At 41.8% G+C, this 20,263-nt stretch overlaps 1 protein-coding gene across 4 annotated transcripts in view; it reads right to left on the reverse strand.

Annotated features, from left to right (window-relative positions):
- Positions 1-20,263, reverse strand: part of Runx2 (RUNX family transcription factor 2) — a 178,376-nt gene that overhangs the window by 88,293 nt on the left and 69,820 nt on the right. For all 4 annotated transcript variants that reach the window (XM_070023621.1, XM_070023619.1, XM_070023620.1 and 1 more), the window contains one exon: positions 15,052-15,156. In XM_070023621.1, coding sequence (XP_069879722.1) covers positions 15,052-15,156 — 105 coding nt within the window. The remainder of the gene's footprint in view (positions 1-15,051; positions 15,157-20,263) is intronic.

Consider the following 20,263-nt stretch of genomic DNA (forward strand, 5'->3'; position numbering starts at 1 on the left):
GCCTGGGCTGGATGCCTAACCATGATCCTCAGATCTCAGCCTCCTGGGTAGTTAGGATCACAAGTATTAGCCACTAGTGCCCAGTAAAATGGTTGGTTTAATAAACGTCAGCCATAAGAGTAACCCAAAGCTTTCTTTACCTAGCTTTCCTTCCTACTAGCCCTGCTTTGTCCTCAACAGAAGAAGGAGAGGGGAGGCAGAAGTTCTCACAAGTTGCCTCAGCTAGGTGTAGTTTTTAAAGAATTCCTAACAAAGGCTTTGCAAATAAACTCTCTGGGAGTGAGGGATGAAGACACCCAAATGTAGAAATCCTAGAAAAGGCTACGTCAGATGTATAAGGAAGGAAGGACAGGGAAAGGAAGTAGCTTGTGACTTCTGACCCACCCACGGACAGTGGGTGGCTCCCCAGGCTTTGGAAAGGTGGCTTGAGGGCCAAAAAGCGCTTAATGATCCAAGGAGCCCAAGTTATTTCAGGAAGAAAGAAAATAAGTTGTTGTTTTTTTTTTTTTCCTGAGCAGTTTTCTTTGCCCTAACTTAGCACTCCATCCACTGAGCTAACTCAAGTTTGGTCACCTGTTTCTAAGTCTGTTTCTTTGGTGTCTTTTTACTTTTCCTTTAAAGAAAACTGCATCCACCTAGACTTATTTGAGAACTACTTGCGTGTGTGTGTGTGTGTGTGTGTGTGTGTGTGTGCGTGTGTGTGCGTGCGTGTGTGCGTGTGTGTATGTGTGTGTGTGTGTGCGTGCGTGTGTGCGTGTGTGTGCATGTGTGCGTGTGTGTGTGCGTGCACGCACGCGCGAGCTTTGTTTCCAGTTTCAGCAATGAGCTTTTTATGACTGTTTAAAGCAAACCATCTGCAGATATGCTCATTCATATTATAAAAGTAGCTCCAAGAGGTATTTAGTATGCAGCAGGGTGGATTAAAGAATAAAGTTTAAAATAAAAACTGATGCATGGCTTCTTGGAGAAAAGTGAACCCAGAAAATAGGGTTCTTTGCTACCCTGCAGCTCTACTATCGGATTGAAAGGAGCAGCTTTGGTCAGCCAGCCTTGCTCAGACTTCACTGCTCAACTTGGCTTCTTTGCCAGAGTTTAAATGCATTGAAGGTTTCTGTTTTCGGAAACAAATCCTGCCTATTTCCTTTCTCCTTCCTCCAGTGTAACCATGAATTCCTTGAGGATGGTTTTTGGATTGCATCTCGCAAGCTTCAGGTGATGCTAACTTCGGTGTCACCTGGAAATGTTTTACATTCTCCCAGAAGGAAAGAAGAGTAGAGACAATTGCATCGACTTCATAAAACACCACCTTTTGGATCTTAAACACACAAATCAAATAAACCTGGGCTTTTCTCACTATAAAATATTTTCACCCTCAGTCCTGAATTCTGCCTACTATATCTCACTCTGATTACTAATACCAAGTTTTTTTGGTCACGTGGCAGGTCTGTTCCTCTTTTTTGGTCATTTTTTTTCTCAATTAAAGATTTTAATGGCAATTGAGGCAGGACAAATTACCCTCATCATTTATGTCTACAAATCTCTGTGATTCTGTGCTTCAGAATTATAATGGGAAACAGAAATCACATCTTTGATTATAAAAGTAGCAAGGTGGCACTTCCCTGAACTTTTTAAGCACACAAAGAATCTTTAAGATGGAAGGGATTTGAAGAATCTTCCATCCCAGCCCTCAGCTTCTAATACCCCACATTCTAGGTAACAATCCTATAGCCAAGAAGTTCTTCTTTAAATCTAACCTAAATTTATCATGCTTTAGTTAAAATCTATTGTTCTCCCTGTGACTTCCCCAGAAACAAAACAGCTGGCTGCCATACATAGCTTAATAACTCTCATAATTTCCAAGTCTGTTATTAAGTCATTTTTCAGTCTCCTCTTCTTGAAGCTAAATAATCCCAAGTCTTTCAACTTATCCTTATAGGTTCAATTTTACAATCCTTTAATCATCCCCAGTGCTCTTTGCTAAACATTCTGAAGTATTCCACGGTGCTCTTATGTTTGGAAACCCAGCTTCACCTTTGGAATTGCTTCTCATTGTCCATAAAACCCCAAGATTTTAGTGTATTACACCCCATCCTCAGAGAATCCATGCAAATAGGTAACCTACTGGTTTGTTTGGGTTATTTTTAGTATGAGCTTGCTCCTATGGCTCCTTCCCTCAGAAAAACATGTGCTTCAGAACCCAGTATTCTTAGCCAGTGCCAGCTGCAGACAAGCAACTCCACACACACACACACACACACACACACACACACACACACACACACACACACACACACACACACACACACACACACACACACACACACACACACACACACACACACACACACACACACACACACTCCCATTCCATTGTCTTCACCAGAGCTCCTCAAGATCTTCAGCCTTCTCTCCTGACCAAGTTGGGTCTGATGATAAAACTAGTATCTAATCATTCTGATCTGTTCGACTTACAAAATAGCTGAAAATGTGTTATCCTTCCAGGATGGCATCTGTGTCTACAGCTTCCTTCAGAGCCTCAACTCCAGGAGGAATCTCAGGTATTTGATGAGAAGCCTAGGAGAGAAGTCTGAAGCAGAGGAGTTGGACATGAAAGAAATTCTGTGCCCCTCACACCACCCTATGTCCTTGTGGGGAGACACGGAACAGGCAGCTTTAGGGAGTGTGACTCTAATCTTCTCTTTCTGCAACCTGTTCCCCTTTCTTCTAGCATGAGGAATTCCTACATCCTCTCTTTTGCTGAAATCAGACGTTAGGTTCTAGCACTAACCATGGCCAGGCCTATGCAGATGGGGTGTATTTTGTCTTGAAGTGTCTTCTCCAACTTGCCCTGGAGCTGGCTTTCTCTCACCCTTCAAGGTCTGCCCCCAAATGTTACCTCCTCAGAGAGACCTTCCTTGGAACATTCTAGAGTGGATTCCTCTCTGTGCTCTGCTGCCATTATTCTTTACTGGGCCATCAGTTCCTCTTACAGCACTTATCACTGTTGGGAATTACATGGGATTAGAGAAATGTCCCTTTGCTTGTTTCTTGTCTGTCTTCTCTAGGGAACGTTGGCTCCTGACTGTGTGCCTAGAACCTGGCTAATGGAAGGAGCTCAAAAATTATTTTTTGAGTGAATAAATGTTCCTATTGCTGCAAGTTATTTATATTTTAAAACACATCTCCAATGGTCACCCAAAAAAGGACTCCGCTGGAGGGGGGACAGGGAGAGGGAAGAAAAGATCCTTCTCAGATGCACTTAGTCTCACACAATTCCGGGAAGAAGGGCCCTTAATGCCACACCACAAAGCTGGCCCATCATCACATCTCTTCTACCAAGAACAGCTTTTCTCCCTCAGCTTCAGTGTAGCCTTGTCATTCTTCAGCCTCTTGTCCATTTCCTGGTTCTTCCCCACAAAAGCACCAACACCACCCCAGGAAAACACGACGGGAGGCGGCTGCACATCAAAGCATTCAAAGTAGTGATCTTGGGAGATACAAATGATCCAAAAAATAGTTTTCCTCTTGATTAACTTGCGCTTTTGAATTGAGTTCTGCCACATGTGTACCTGTTTGTATTTTCTACTTGCGAAAGTACTATGTTCACTGTGGTTCAGACTGAAATTCTGTTGAAGGTTAACTTCTACAACTCGTGGGTTTCTATCTCACAAAATTCAGAGTTTCCGGCTGTTGGCTAAATGTACTCCTAATGAGATCAGGGCTCAGTCAACAAACGCATAACTACATGAACTCACGTGTCATCTATCTGTAGGACCGTATAGTTTGGAAGCACTAATTAACAAACAGAACTCTGCTTCTCAACACCAAGAATGCATTGGGCCCAGCTTCCAGTGCTCTCGCCATGGACCACGAATTGAAAGAGGACTGGGATCTTTTGTCTGTCATCTTGAATAGTGACATGAGGCCAATGAGTTTTCGGGTACCCGTGCCTCAGTTTACCTGCCTGTCAAGGGCCTTATGCCTCCCTAGCAGGGATGCAGAGGGAATCGGTGAGGTAATGTCTCAGTGTTGGAACTCCTTGGCATAAAGGCGCTGCATAATTACTGTTTGGTATTTAAGCTGCCCTTCCTGTGTGCCAAGCACTTTATGATCATTCCTCAGCAGTTACTTTCAGCAATTCTCAGGCTACGGTCATGTCTATTTCTATTAAAGGTTGAAGAAAATGGACTAGAGAAAAGTTTAGTGATTTCTTTAGGGTCACTAAGGCAGCATCAAGGTCTCCAAAGCAGACTTTCCAATCATCTGACTTTCCTTAACCGTAAGTGAACCCACACTTTAAATCTGCACTTATAGGCGAATTCCCTATAAAGTGACTCTGAAATAGCCCTCCTGCTACAACAACACACTGCCCCGTGTCTGTAGCCTGGAGGTGAGTGGTAAGGAGATGACTAGAAACCAGTGTTCTAGAATTAGTAGCCACACTTCACATTCACCCTCTTTCCCAGCATGTACATCTCTATTTCTCCTCACTTCTGGTAGAACCAACTACATCTGGGACACTTATAATATCCTTGCAGGTCCTGTATCTTTCCACTAGTACTTTCCAGGGCCAGTTTTATGGTGGCCCAAAGACCAGCTAAAATCATAAAGATCACAATGTACCATAAACCAAGTGCCCGGGGTTCTTACCTGTAATTCCAATTACTTAGGGGGCTGAAATTGGGCAGCTCACAGTTAAAGGTCAGTCCTGGCAGACAGCATGGGCCTCTTACCCAAGATGTATGAGGAAGTCTAGGGTAGGTGGATCACCACTAGGCATGCCCCTGGGCAGTGAATGAGATGCTATCTCAAAAATAAGCGACAGAGACAGGGCAAGAGGTGTGGCTCATTGGCAAAAGCATCTGCCTACCAAGCATGAGGCCCAGAGTTCAAATATCAATGGCCACCAAATTTAAAAGCCCCCTAATCAATTTTGTCCCAATTATAACTCATGAAAACCAACTTCAAGAAGGTGAAGAACAAGAAGGAGGTGCAGCAGGTGTCTGTGCAATCTGAGGGTTGACAGAAAGTACTAGAACATTTCCATGTCCACTGAACTCTATCCTCACATCCAGTATAGGGATTGCTGCACTTCACTGTAGCACTCTATCCCTTCTTGCCCAGAAATATTTCTAAATACCTTTAAACAACACCCCTCTGGTCCACATGTTTATTTTCTTACCTCTGCTTCATTCAACTCATTTGCTGTAGAAAACAAGAATCATCTTTTGCTTCTGAGCCCTTCTCTCTCACTAAAGTAACTGAAAACATGCACAGACTAGCATCTAGAGATGTCTGGCCCTGCTGACCAATGAGCAGATGGTATCTGAGGTTCATATGTAATGATAGAGTTCTTTAACATAAATCTGAATTGAAAAGTTCCAAAGCAACTTAGCATCTATCCACAGCAATGCCATGAAACAGGATTTCATTTCTTATCTCTTCCTTGGCCTTCTTCTTCCACCTCCTCCTCACCCACTCACAGGCCCGTGACTCTTCCCAGCTCCCCAAAGCAGCAGACATTTGGATCTCCTTCCCTTTCTCCAACTGCTGTGAATATTTACCTGTCCTGTGTTCCATTCCCTCAATATTGCTGCAGCTAGTCTAATAATGTGGAGTTGAAAATCACAGCACAAAGTCAGGACGAGGAGCATGGCTCTCACTCACTGAGACAGACAGACCATCAGACAGCCAGACAGACCATCAGCAAGGTCAGGACAAGGAGCATGGCTCTCACACACTGAGACAGACAGTCAGGCCATCAGAGGACAGCTAGACAGACCATCAGGAAGGTGCCTCTCACATCACTTCAAGTTGGTAGCAGACAATACACCAAGTAACTAACATTTTTTAGGGACAAAATGTGAGTGTTCACCTCTAACAGTTTCTCACTGAAGGGAATTTTGAAGATTCTATATCCAGAAGAAGAAAAAATAAAAGGAAGTATGAGAAAGAATGGTGAGTTGATGAATCAATACACATAATAAATTCAAAATAAGAATCCATAGCCTAAACCTCCAGTAATGACTGATTAAAGTAGTATAAGATAATGACAAACGAACACATTAGACAGCACTAGGGGAGAGAAGGTAGGTAGTTGCAGTGCATAGTGGATGACGAAAGTCCTTGATTTTTATTGAGACAAACACATCAAAATGGTGAAGAGAACAAAAAGAAAAAAATGTAATGGGGATTTAAAAACTGATAGGGAGCCAGGATGTGGTGGCTCATGGTATGAAGCTATACTGGACAAGAAAGTATGTGAGCCTCATCTCCAATTAACCACCCCAAAAGCTGGAAGTGGGGCTGTGGCTCAGCTGATAGAGTACTTGAATGTCTTGCTAGCCTTGAGTGTCCAGGCCCTGAATTCAAGGCCCAGTACTGGCACCAAGAGTGAATTTGTACTTTAACATTTTATTATTATTATTATCTTTAAGTAGTCGTACAAAGAAGTTCCCAGTCTATAAAACAGTATATGAATACGAGGTGTCTGACAGCACTGTCACCCAGTACTACTAACCCATCCCTCCTCTCACTTTTCTAGAGTGATTTTTTTTAATTTTTAAAAATAAAAACTGATAAGACAAGAAAGCTCTTATGTATTTAGAATAAAACTAAACAGGGAATATTCTGTAAAAGGGAAAATTTTGCACACGAGGAAACTATAGAAGAAAGACACTTAAGAATCTCAGCTTAAGATTAAGAAGACCTGTATCCCCTGAAAAGCAACCAACAATCCACACTGTAAGCAAGACTGCAGCAAGCCTGGGATGGCAAGAGCTGACCATCATGCTTCCAAGGTCAAAAGGAACTGTCTACACATCAACTCGTGCCAACACGCTAGTAGCCAAGACTTCGCATCCCTAAAACCCGCGCCAAAAAAAAAAATTCCACCTTACTATAATTTAAATCTTGAGTGACTCTTTCCCAGAGCTTTGTGGGTGTAAGCCCTAATCCTCCGTGTTCATGAAGGGCTTTGGTCAACTAGCAAACAGATTTTAACCACTAGCACACAGCAAGAGAACTTTCCAGAAGCACAAGAGCCCTTGCATTGCTACAAAGGTACTATACTTCACAGATGTAATCTTCTAATCAAAAGCTTGATTTTTTATTTTTTTGGTCGGTTGTGGGGCTTGAACTCTGGGCCTGGGCGCTGTCCCTCAGCTCTTCAGCTCAAGGCAAGCGCTCTACACTTGAGCCACAGTGCCACTTCCGGCTTTTTTATATTTATGTGGTGCTGAGGAATCGAACCCAGGGCCTCAGGCATGCTCGGCAAGAATTCTACCATTGAGCCTCCTTCCCAGCCCCAAAACCTTGAATTTTATGTAAAAAGCAAAGATGTGCTTTAGTTAATGTCACAAATATTCTCCTTAAAAAAAAATCCTGAGAGCCCAGAGCCTATGGCTCACACCTGTAACCCTGGCTACTCAGAGGGCTGAGATCTGAGGGCTACAGTACAAAGCCAGTATAGGCAGACAAATTCAAGAGACTCTCAGTTCCAACTAACCAGCAGAAAGCTAGAAATGGAGGTATGGCTCAAGTGGTAAGAGTGCCAACCTTGAGAACGAAATCAAGTAAGAACACAAGGCGCTGTACACACATACACACACACAATTCTAGTTAAGGATAATTATGACTATGAAAAGACATATAAATTCTCTTTTTCTCTATTATCTGTAAGGGTAACCCATTTTCCTTCAATCCAATCTGCCTTGAAGAAAATGCACAAACAAAACACAAAATAAAGCAAGTTTTGGTGATCTATCACCAACTATCACACCTGGGAAGAAAAAGTCATTTTTATAAATAACACCAAAAAAAGAAAAAGAAAAAGAAACCACTTTTACAAGTCTCTACCAAATCCCTCCTACTATTTTCAGAATGAATAATTTCTGACCTACACCAACACACAAACTACTGACACATTTGGATCGTGTGTGTGTGTGTGTGTGTGTGTGTGTGTGTGTGTGTGTGTGTGTGTGTTGAGAACACGTATCACTTGAAAACCTGCCATGCTATATTTAGTTAGAAGTAAATATATCCACTGGAACATATGCACTTGGAAAATGCGCTCCCCCTATGAACGCTACACAAGTCCAACAGGATGAGAAAGCACATTCAGAATGGGAAAGCCGGGGGAGAGTGCAGAGTAGGGACAGGAGCATGTTTTAACGGCTGTGATAATTTGCCATGAAAGGATGTGAAGGCCATAGCTCCTTGCTGCAGCATGCCATGTGCTGCCGAACTCAATCACTGCCATGCGTCTGCTCGCGAAGGAATGTGTAAACAGGCCATATATCCTTACATCAATTCCACAGAATGTTGCACAACACAAAATGCCTCTCGATGTGTCATTTCCTTCTTGGCCATCTTCCCAGCTCCTGACAGTCAGTCAACAAAAAAGAAAAAAAAGCACTGAAAGAGATTTAAAACTGCTCTTCTTAAGCCCACATTCTACCAGCCACTAGACATAACCCCCAACCAGCACTCTGGATGCCCCCACCCCAACCTGTAATCTTCCTTGAAGAAAGGGGGGGGGAGGGAGGGAATGATGGATGTTTCAGCTGTTATGATTCTCTTAAGTCAAAGATCTTCAACCATGTTTTAGACACTAGCAGCCAAATGACTAATATGTATGAGAATGAAACTGTTGCTTGTATTGCTATAACTTGTAAATAGCAAAACATAATTCTATTCCTTGGACATTTCAAAGACAGTGAGGAACATGGGATGTCTGCAAGTCAAGAAGACAATGACGGGTGATAGCGGCTCACGCCTGTAATCCTAGCGACTCAAGAGGCTGAGATCTGAGCATCGTGATTCTTAGCCAGCCTAGGCAGGAAAGTCTGTGAGTCTGTTATCTCCAATTAACCTCCATACAGCCAGAAATGGAGGTGTGGCTAAAGTGGTAGAGTGTCAGCCTTGAGAAAAAAAAAAAAACAAAAAAACTCAAGGATAGCACACAGGCCCTGAATTCAAGCCCTAATACTGGCAGCATTTAAAAAAAGACAGACAGGAAGGAAGGAAGGAAGGAAGGAAGGAAGGAAGGAAGGAAGGAAGGAAGGAAGGAAGGAAGGAAGGAAGGAAGGAAGGAAGGAAGGAAGGAAGATCCTGCTAATGCTTTGCACTAGGGAGTAAAATTCAGGCCTACAGCATCAGGAGTATAGCATAAGGTCTATCAAAGTGTTCTCAAACCATCTTCGCAGACAATGGGTATGTGTATGCAAAACTATCCAGGGATATCAAATAACCTTAACAAATGCTTCTATTATCCCCTCCGCCCAACACCTCTTGCATGTCCTCTATGTTCTTTCACATGCAACCAACCTCTAAATACTCGTCTACCATTAGCAAACAAGCAGAGGTCATGGCCAGCCAGCATAAAAAAGCCTCTTCCTTTACCCAGCGAGGATGAACAGCAATGGAAGATAAATGTGAGCTGCCCCTGACATCGTCTGGAATGAGGAAGAGAAAATGCCAGGCTCTCCACCCAGCCTGTCTCCAAACTCGATGGAACAGTCTGCAGAAGAAAGCGAGACTACGCCGACGCCGCCTTGCCCGTCCTGGTCTGGTTTAGTCTGTCACCTTCCATTGTTAAGGAGAAACTTCTACAATTGGACATGCCTAAGGAGCATGGGAAAATGAAACTTCTCTGGAGGACTAAGATTTGTTGATGAACTGGGGAGGGGTGAGTATGAGCAAACAGGAGGAGAAAGCTATCCGGCTGTGGAGTCTCCAGCCAAGGAGCCTGTTGAACCAGGCTATGGAGGCAGACCTCAAAAAGCAAACACCACCTTAGACTTCCCCATAACCTCTCACTCACCTCAGTTCCAGCCCCTACCGAAGTCACCCCGGGGAACCAGGCACAGAAATGTTGCAGCTGTATCGTCTATTCCCGCAGGACGGGAGCTGGCTGGCCCATGAGGAGAGGTAGAGCGTTTCCTTTCTCCCACCAGTTCAGGACATGCAGCTGGTCAGTCAGTACAGTACCCCAGCAGGAAGGATACGGTTAACACTTTGGTCCCTCCTTGAGAGTAACCATAGTTAGGACTTACTTAAGGCTCAACATACAAAACTTCTTAGAAACCCACCCACGCGGGTCATCTGCATGGGGTTTGCAGGTGTGCTGACAATTCTCAAAATCTGATGACCAAGAATAAATTCTTCAGACACGTCCATTCGAGTGATGGTAAGCTATGCTGCATGGACTACTGTACTCCCATGCTAGGCTCACACCTCCTTTTGTTCCAACACTTAGTGTTCTTCTCTCCTATCAATACTGATCTGGCTCCATTTGATATTGACTTGCTAAGACCAAGCACTAAAAGGTCACGCCCACCCCTGATTTATCTGATAGTTGCCAAACTTCTTCAACTCACTATGCATTGAAACATGAGGTCACTTGGTAGAACGTCAAACATGCGTGCTTTTTAAAATCATGAAGGTGTTCAAAAGACGGGACAAGACAGGACCTTGAAAAGAGTTCTTTCTCCTATTGCAAGCACTTGTGAGAGCTGATGGCCTCCAGTAGTCCATTAGACTACTCCCCGGCCACTCCCTCCTTTCATGTGCTGCTTCTTCCGGTTGAATCTGGGCTTTACCAATCTCTTGGTTTAACCAGCTGAGTACGGAGGAAGCAACTCCATGTCAGCTCTGAGCCTAAGCCTTAAGGAGACCTAACAGCTCCCTGGGCTGTCCTGTAAGAAGTTCCAAAGTCTGGAGAGACCATAAAGAAGAGAAAGTAGTTCAAGGACTACCTTGGGTGGGGAGCAATGTCCCATCATCCCATTGGTCCTAACTTTCAGCCACCATGACACAAGCTATATATGAATGGAGGCACCCTGGATGTTCCGGCCCTAGCTACTATCTGACCACCGCCATGTGACAAACTCCAGCACTCCATCAGAGAAAGCATCCTGATCAACCCTCATCAACCCACAAACAATGCAAAACAAAGAACTGCTTGTTGTCTTAAGCTGGTATGGTTTGGGTAGCTGGTTGTTTAGCAGTGGAAAACTGAAAGCACAGTATGTTTTTAAAAGGATCCCGGCCGTGTGTAGTGATTTACTTTTTCCATTCTCTGTGCACTTGGCAGTCCTTTTCTCCAACTCAGAACCATTACTGTAGAATATGACATCCCTCACCGAGTTTTCAACTTCCTGTAGAATTTCTTTAAGTCAGACTGGAATTGGAACCAAGGGGAGTAGAAGATTCTAATAGGAACTGATGCGTAAAAGAGTTAAATATACAAACACATTACTGCTGCTGCTCTACTACCTCTCCTGCTGGCGAACATACCACGGTTGATCTGCAGAGCTAACCTCCCAACAGAAGGTCAAAATGCTTTTGCCTAAACACAAGACTGACAAATTTGGGATCTTAAGCATGATGTCATGTCTTAAAATGATAAGCTAGCGAAGGAAATACCATGGCATTTCTGCAAAGATGTGCACCATTTTCATGTTTACGCTACTTAACACGAAGGTTCTAATAAGTCATCGGCGATGTTCCTTTAAAGGGAAGTTTTATAACTGAGATGAATCACAACTGCAAAAGATCAAAGTGAAAAAAAAACATCAATGATGCCATGGGGTACTTTTTAATCTTGTAATGAGTGATGATCATGTGCTCTTATGAAGTTAGTCCAACTGCCAACGCCAGATGTGTATATTAAGAAAAGAAGTTGTTTGGGATGTGACAGGCACAAGCTCAGCCAGAGACAGAGAACACAGAGGGTGAAACCTTTCGGATTTCTGAGTGGAAAGCAAGTCTTGGCAGACATGCTGATAAGCAGGGCCTCTGAAGGGGCCATTAAGTGCTGTTGTACCGTCTTGGACTTATTACATACAAGTAGTATTCATCACTGGTTCCGCATCAATATCTGCTCACAGCCTGATTCATACCATTGATTAGTGTTGATTGCTACTGAGCAAAAATTAGCAAAGCCATCTGGGATACACTAGAAAGAAAATAATAGTACACTAAAGAACAGAATCTAGATGGTATTGGATTCCTCGACGCATACTAGAAGTCAAACATTACAACAGACTTTGGATGCCGAAAGACAACAATGCTTATGTTTAATACAGAATTACTACATGGTACTTAACTGCTCATTTTACATACATGACCTCAAGTTACCATCCTTGAAGAAGATACTCTTTTCATGATTCTCATTTTGGAAAGATGAGAATACTAAGGCAAAGAGAAGCTAGGGAAATTGTCTCTCTCCATATAGCTAATAAATGGTGAGGCTGGGATTTCACTCCAAGCAGTCTTGATATAAAGACACAAACATTTCATCTATAGTTAGTCTTTATTTAAGTTAGTCTTTATTTAGTCTTTATTTAAACAGCTGAGCTACCAGATCAGCCTTTTCAACTTTTTTTTTTGGGGGGGGGTTCCGGTCGTGGGCCTGAACTCTGGGCCTGGGCGCTGTCCCTCAGTTCTTCAGCTCAAGGCTAGCGCTCTACCACTTGAGCCACAGCACCACTTATGGCTTTTTTTCCTTTTTGCTTATGTGGTGCTGAGGAATCGAACTCAGGGCCTCATGATTGCAAGGCAAGGGCTCTACCATTGAGCCACCTTCCCAGTCCTATACTCAAATCTTTAGAAAAACTCTACATGTAAACAGGAAACAACAGTACAAAATCTCCAACTCCTTCAAACCATTATAGTAACACTAGAAGCATATCATTTTATGACAAATAACCACTATTTAAGAAGGGGAATCTAAAATAATTGCATTAATTGGGGGAAGGGAATTCTTCCTCCAAGAGAGCCTTTTCCTAAAGGCCTTTTCTATTAAAAGTTGATTAAAAAAAATAAGCCACTTTAAAATCGAGAGCAAGAGGCGTCAAAGCATGATTTCTGGGCCACCATATCTGGCCGACCATATCTGTTTTTGAAAAGAAAGTTTTATTAGAACACAGCTATGACTATTGGCTTTGGCTGCTTTTGCACTAAAATGGCCAAGTAGAGTCCTCATGACCAAGTTGAGTCCTTGTGAGAGATGGCCAAGTTCAAGGCAGAGGAAAGAGCCCCTTCTTCGGGTGGCAGAATCACAGTGTTACTGCTGTCAGACCCATCCTCTCATCCAGGCAAGTTACCACCATGATGTCAGGAAAACAATACCCGATTTTTACAGATATTTCCATTTATAAGGCATGTTGCCCACATGGAACTAGGTCAGATGTTCTGACACTGGAGATCACCGGCCACTCACACTTAGCCCAATCTGAGATCACACGGTAGCATCTGCTCCCCCAACCCCAAACCCTCACTGCTTTCAGAGAGTTTCTCTGCTTTTACAGGATGGTAAGTCCATCAGCTTAATTGCTGAGGCCAAATTGCTTTGAAATGAAGTAATGCTATGCTATTCATATTGACTCAGAAGAGCCTTTTTCAAAGTTATTTTGCCTCTTCCTTACCTTTAGTCATATCTTTCAGGATGAGGAGTACCTACCCTCTTCTGCTCCTCTCTCAGCCATCAACTGGAAGGGTTAACTCAAGTGTATACACCCAAGAAGGCGGGGGGGGGGGGGGGAGGAGAGGGAGGAATAGCTTTTGTAAGTACTAAAGAAAGCAGCAGGTGATCAGGAAGAAACATTTTTAAAAGACAAATGTTAGTGGTGCTAAATAAACTTTAAAAGACTACGTTATGAGAATAGAAGCCCCTACCTGGTCGGGAACTCAAGGACTTTCATGTAAGAGGTTAGAAGATGACTTCCATCATAAGAAGTCTATCTTCCATCCTTCACTTATGGCCATCCACTGAAGTCCAAACAAGCCCCAAACCAGGCCAGGCATCCTTGCTCTGCACCGTATAACTCCTGAAGACCTGTGGCTCCTGCCCATGAACCAACCATCTGGCCGACCTTCCCAGATAGACCTTCCCAGCACTGACTCCACATGGGGGAGGGGAGGGAGGAAGGTGTGGAGGGGGACTTGGAAGAAGGCCACACATGAAAACAAAACAACATCAAGGCCTTGCACTGGAGGTAGGAGACCACCCTCGTTTAGACAACAGTCAGGCTTTGCAAAGAAAGGAGAAAAAAGGATGGAGCCACTGTGCCTTCCCACTGCTAAAAGACATCTATGTGGGGAAAGCCTTACCCGACGTTTTTTGTCTCTTTGTAGGGAAAGAAAATAGGTGCCCACTCTTCCAGTCTAGGCAGGTGTACTGTTGTGGAACAAATCCTTCCACCAGCTATCCCTCGCCCACAAACCAAATTCAACTCCTTAAAAGCAGTGCCTACCCACCCCTCTCACGTATTCACTTGGCCAAGGTAGAGTTCTGTGTGATATCTCCAGTAGTGCCCGACTGTGAATGGCCAATGTATCAGCTCATCTTTAACCTCTACATACATGTCAATGCTGCTGTGATGAGTTGCCTGAATCATTTGGGTGACTAAGGGCTAAGGATTATCCCTCTTCTAGATGGCCAGACAGACAAGTAAAGCAAAGTAGAGTTAAGCCTGGTTTGACTCTGTTAAAAGAAACTATCTATAACAATTACCAGAACATGACCAAACAACAGTGTTGTAACAATCAAGCAAGTTATCATTTGCAAATAAATTCTTTGTAATTAAGCAGTGTGCTCTTTATAAAGGGAATTGAGTGGGCGGGCTAAAAAGGGAACACACATTCTTAGGCCATGGGAAACAAACGCAAATCCTTCTTCAACTAAGCTCAAGATATTTAGGTTTAGTGTTTGCTATCCTCAGCTCTCATGAGTCTGTTTGGTCCTGTCCATTGTGTGTGTGTGTGTGTATCTCAAAAAGATGAGCAGAATTTCTTAGCTAATCATTACAGTGACTAAATAATTATCAACTCATTTCCCAAAGTTATAAAGGCCTGAGCAATTTTGTGGTGAAGCCTAAAACTGTAATTTTATTTTCTACTAACTGTGAAGTTCTACTAATTGTCCCTCACTAAGTATATATGCACAAACTTTGCAAAGACGATATCATTAACCTTTCTAGAAGGAACTCTTCCCAGGGTTCCCCCACAAACTCTATTGCCAGTTTCAATAAAGAAGTAAGTACTTACTTCTGGGTTCCCGGGGTCCGTCCACTGTAACTTTAATAGCTCTGTGATAGGTAGCTACTTGGGGAGGATTCGTGAAGACTGTTATGGTCAAGGTGAAGCTCTTGCCTGCAGATGTAAAAGAGGAAGATGGAAAGTGAACATAAAAGGATAAGAGTCATGATTACACAGCAACACAGGAGAGTCCAGATCTCATTTAAGCAGCTCCGAGGAGCCAATGAAACATAGAGAAGACACGGGAGTCCTTACTCTGCACTGGAAACCCCCTGAAAGCTACTCTAGGACGTTCCTAAACCAACGCCCACCCTTGTCTTCAGTGAAGCACAATCCATGGAACCAAAACTCTGGAGCAATGGCTGGAGTGAAAATAAAACACCCTGATCCATTTGAGGAAGGTTCCCTTCCTTCCACTTTTCGCCAACATCAGGAATACATCCAAGCACAGACCATTTTAGAAGTCTTCATTTAGGATTTAGGTCATGACCCCATGGGGGAACAATAGAAAGCCACTGTTGCTTATGCTATTTATTTTGCATTATTCCAGCATTTTATTCACTGACGTGAAACACCACAAGAAGATAAAAGCGGGAGATTCTTATGAGAATCATTTTAACAGGTCCCACTGTCTCCTGGCCTAGCCTTCGTGTACCTGTGGTATGATTTCATCACTACTAGAATGAAGGTTTCTCCTCCTTGCTCACCCCTCCCCTAACATCTATCTCTGCTGTGAAATCCTGAAGTGACTCCCTGACACTGGCTCACCACTCAACATAAACATGAATTTTTATTTTTAGCAGAAGTTTCAGCTCGATACTTCAAATTAACTGAGCTAAAAGTGATGAAATAATGGTAGTGGGGTGCGGCTGGGAAAAGTTTGGTAGCAGATTTGGACGTCTGCTTTCTCCAGAAGATACCAGACTCTGTTACACACAGACTCACTGACAGTTGTAATCAGTTAAGATTTGCAACGGTTAGTCATGTCAGATAGTCAAAACTGCAAACTGTTACAAGACAGGAAAAGGTGGGCGTGAAACAGTGACTCAATCAAACATTCAGCACTCTGGGGGCCAACGTACTCATTTAGTCTGCTCCTGCAACAGATAAAAAAGCTCATTTTGCTCTGCTTTGTTTAGGGGTCAGATTCCCCCTCCCCTTTCCTTCTACTGAAAGCTGAGAGTATTCAATCAAAACACAAATCTTAGACAATATGTCACAATGCAAAGTTTAATGCAATATTTTCATAGCTTAACGTGGAACAGGTTAAGTACAAGGTTTAATGTGGAACAGGTCTTGGACTGTCAGGTCTAGTGAATGGGTTTTCTTTTCAACCCCAGACCATGTAAGTTCCTAAAATCTGTTAGAGACACACATCATTTGTTACTGTGTCTACATAGTCTATAGTTTCCTATCCTCTTGCCTGTAAGTTTCTACAGGCAAAAGTGAAGGGGTAGTGAGAAAAGACAGGAATGTGAGGTTGGGTAGAACTGAAAAAGATAAATACTAATTATAACCCCACTAGTCTCCAGTCACTTCATACATATTATCTTATTTAATCCTCCCTACGTAGACTTATCATCCTCATTTCATAAAGGAATAACCCAAAATTCAGAGAGGCTTAGTAATTTGCCCAAATCCATACAAATTAATAAATGGGAAAATGCAAATCTATTCTCCAGCAGAGGATATTGCTCCGAGGGAGATCACTTACCTAGCATGATAAGAACCTGGGGTTCAACCCCTGGCATTGAAATAATACTACTACTAATAATAAAAATAATAACAACAGCAGCAGCAGCAAATGCTCATTTTTTTTCTTCCACACTGCCAGAAGATATGGAAAAAAATTAATAGGTGATCTACTTGTGAGACAGGTCTCAATTAGTTCTCTGTGTCCATGAAACAATAAATACATGGACTAATATAATATCTTAGCCAGGATGATGTATTTGTCAATGACATAATCATACTCCATCTACTACACAGACTGGATTTTACAAGGATTTAACTAATTTATTTGGGAACTGATTATTTGTTTTAATCGTTAAGATGAACCTGAAAATTAAGATAGCCAGGGAACTAATCTAGTCCCAGAAACCTGACAATCTATAGAAATGAAGATCAGAAATTCGAATGGGAAGCCAGTATGTTCAGTAAGAACCCCAAAATTATGGCTGTAGAGGACAGAAATGGTTTAGTCTCCACATATGAAAGCATTTTAAAATGCCATTCTGAGACTTATGCCAGTAATCCCAGCTACTCAAGAGGCCAAAATCCAAAAATCAACATTCAAAAACAGCCCAAAGAAAGGAAGGATTATGAAAATACTATCTCCAACTAGCCACCAAAAAGCTGGAAGCTGGGCTCAAATGGTACATAGCCAGCCTTGAGCAAAAAAGTTAAGGGACAACACCTAGGCCCTGAGTTCAAGACCCAGCACCAGCATAAAAATGAACAAATAATGGTCTGGGAAGGTGGCTCAGTGGTAGACTGCATACCTCACATGCAGGAGGCCCTGGGTTCGATTCCTCAGCGAAATATTAACAGAAAAAGCCGAAGTAGTGCTGTGGTTCAAGTGGTAGAATGTTAGTCTTGAGCAAAAAGAAGCATTAGGGACAATGCTCAGGCCCTGAGTTCAAGCCCCAGGACTAGCAAAAACAAAACAAAAAATAAATAAATAAATAAGCAAGGCATCCTGGATGAGACCAGTAGTCCATAGGCCAAGGACTGCATTTGTAACAGTGGCTCTAATGGCTGTGATCAGCAGACAATTTTCATTCATGGCACTAATCTTAATAGACAATGACATATTTCCCAATTATCTTTAATGTCTATAAATTGCCAACTCTTCTCCCAAATTTAGAAGAACACTTCATGTGGGAACAAAAGCCAAACATGAAATTCACCCTTCAAGTATAAAGCAACTCAATGTTCAGAGCAGAACTAGTTTTCCATTAAAAACATCCTTTAAAAAGAGGTGGGTTAAGGGGAGGAAACAAGTATTTAAGTATAACTGTGGTCTTCCAAAATAAACTCCTTAAGGGTCAAGATGTACTTCAACAAATAAAACAGAAAACAGAAGAGGTCCCTTCAACCTCTGATTATTCCTTCAGAAGAAACACATATGCAATGCTGAAGAAGCTTTTAGAAAACTATGACCCAACTTGGTAATTGGTTCTCCATCTCATAATAATACATTTCCTGAGTCAAATGTTTATGTGGGCATTCACGATTTCCTTAGATTAAAAATAATAATAAGTTTTTCCAAATCCCACTTTCTAAAAGTAACACAAAGGCAGGCTTTTACTTAGGGATAACTAATTTTATCATCCACAGCTTCATCTAGGAACTAGTTCTGCAATATGTCCTCCAGTCATTTGGTTTCTAAGATAAAGACAGGCAACTGTCATTGATGGACAACACCAACTTTAGCCTGAAGACTAAGGAGGAGGAGTAAGACAGTAAGCAGAATTGTATCCTAAATTGACAAAAACGCTATGCTCTGTGCACTGGAGATGCTTTAAAAATGCTTGTAAATTAAAAGCAGCATGCCTGATGTCAAAAGGGAGGAAGTATACTAGAAACATTTTAAAAGCTAAAATCACTTGTTTAACGTTTGTTTAAAACACAAAGAAAAAAACTATTTAAAAAAAAAGCCACTGTTAACTTAATGCAAGTTTCACTGATGACCTACTTTTATCCCAACAATTTTTAAAAAAATTATGGTGATCAAACAATCCAAAAAGCCAATAAGTAGTGTCATGACTTCTTTATAAACCTAAGATCACTTTTCAATTTCCAAGAGTTTAGATTTCTGTAAGTGAAAGATGGAGGGGAATGTAACACTTGTGGAATGTCCTCTTTTTTTTTCATTTTAGTATGAGCTTTAATACTATGCTAATGCCTTTTTTAATCCTAGAAATTTTGTAAGACTGGGAAAGAAAGTACAATGGTAACACAGTGTTGATAAGACTTAATTACTTAAGAGAAATGAGGAAGCATGAAAAATCAGAGAGGAAGCTGCAAAGAGTCTGTTATAAAAGCAGGTCAGGTTCAAAAGGTACCAAGACAGGTTAGAGGGTTTCCTGCCACTGAAAAACTGACTCATTCTTTGCAGAGTGCTGTCGTGTCAATGTTCTCTGTCCTCATTTTTTTTCTTCTTCGCCCTCTCCAGTTCAGCTTGATCTTACTGTTTCCTTCCCTACAATGTTAATGTAGTGGTATTAAAAAAAAAAACTATGATTAGTGATAAATCAATTTTTTTCTTTCTCTCCTCTCAGTCCTCTTACTCCCCCCATCTAAGTCTAGAGACAAGTCTGGACCAATTTCTCCATCCTGCCTCTGGCAGCAGACTGTAGCATTTCAGATCCTCCACCAAGTCCCCGCTGCTTCAAAGGAAAAATCCTACTTTCTTCAGTTAAGATCATAAGAAATATAGGGGGAGGGGGTCAGCTCTGTTTGGACATAATTACACTTCATCAAAAGAAGCTTTCTTCATCTTCCATGCGTGAAAAGTCTGCAAGCAGTTAAGTCTGTCTTTTTTTTTTAAATATAAAAATTGCTATTTGGGAAACCAGCCAAAACTCAGAAAGCCAATATAGTAAAACAGTGCACACCCTTTGTTTCTCTTTGAAGTTTCTTAAATAAATATGTTGAAGGTTTACAAAGTACACTATCACTTTGCCGTAGTTTCTACTCCAATTGATCAGAAAAAAAGTTATGTGTCATCTATATAATACAAAAGCCCAATAAATGAAAATACTAGCTTGAATCCATAAAGCAAATTTAAGTATTACACCCATCCCTTAAATACTGAAATTCAATTCCCTAGCTGAAAATAAGGAAATGCTATCAGAAAAGGTACAACTTTGTACATACATGTAAATTATCACATTCATAGTTTTACTAGGAAAGAAAGAGAAACATTTATTGTACTGTCAATCTGCATCAGTAGTTGAGAAAGTAATGATGATTACACACACACACACACACACACACACACACACACACACACACACACACACACACACACACACACACCATTTCCATCACTACCAATCAGATAATAGTAATATAGAAAGTTCTTTTTCTTCTAAGAAAAGAAAATTTAGCTTAGTGCAGAGATAAACTTTTAGTCTTTGTTCTACCAAAGGCTCTGAGCCTCGTTTTATTTCAAACAACCTTTCAGTGGCAGTATCTCATTAGCATGCATCATTTT

This window comes from Dipodomys merriami, unplaced genomic scaffold (assembly GCF_024711535.1).
Source record: "Dipodomys merriami isolate MVZ:Mamm:240054 unplaced genomic scaffold, mDipMer1.0.p SCAF_16, whole genome shotgun sequence".
Lineage (NCBI taxonomy): Eukaryota > Metazoa > Chordata > Mammalia > Rodentia > Heteromyidae > Dipodomys > Dipodomys merriami.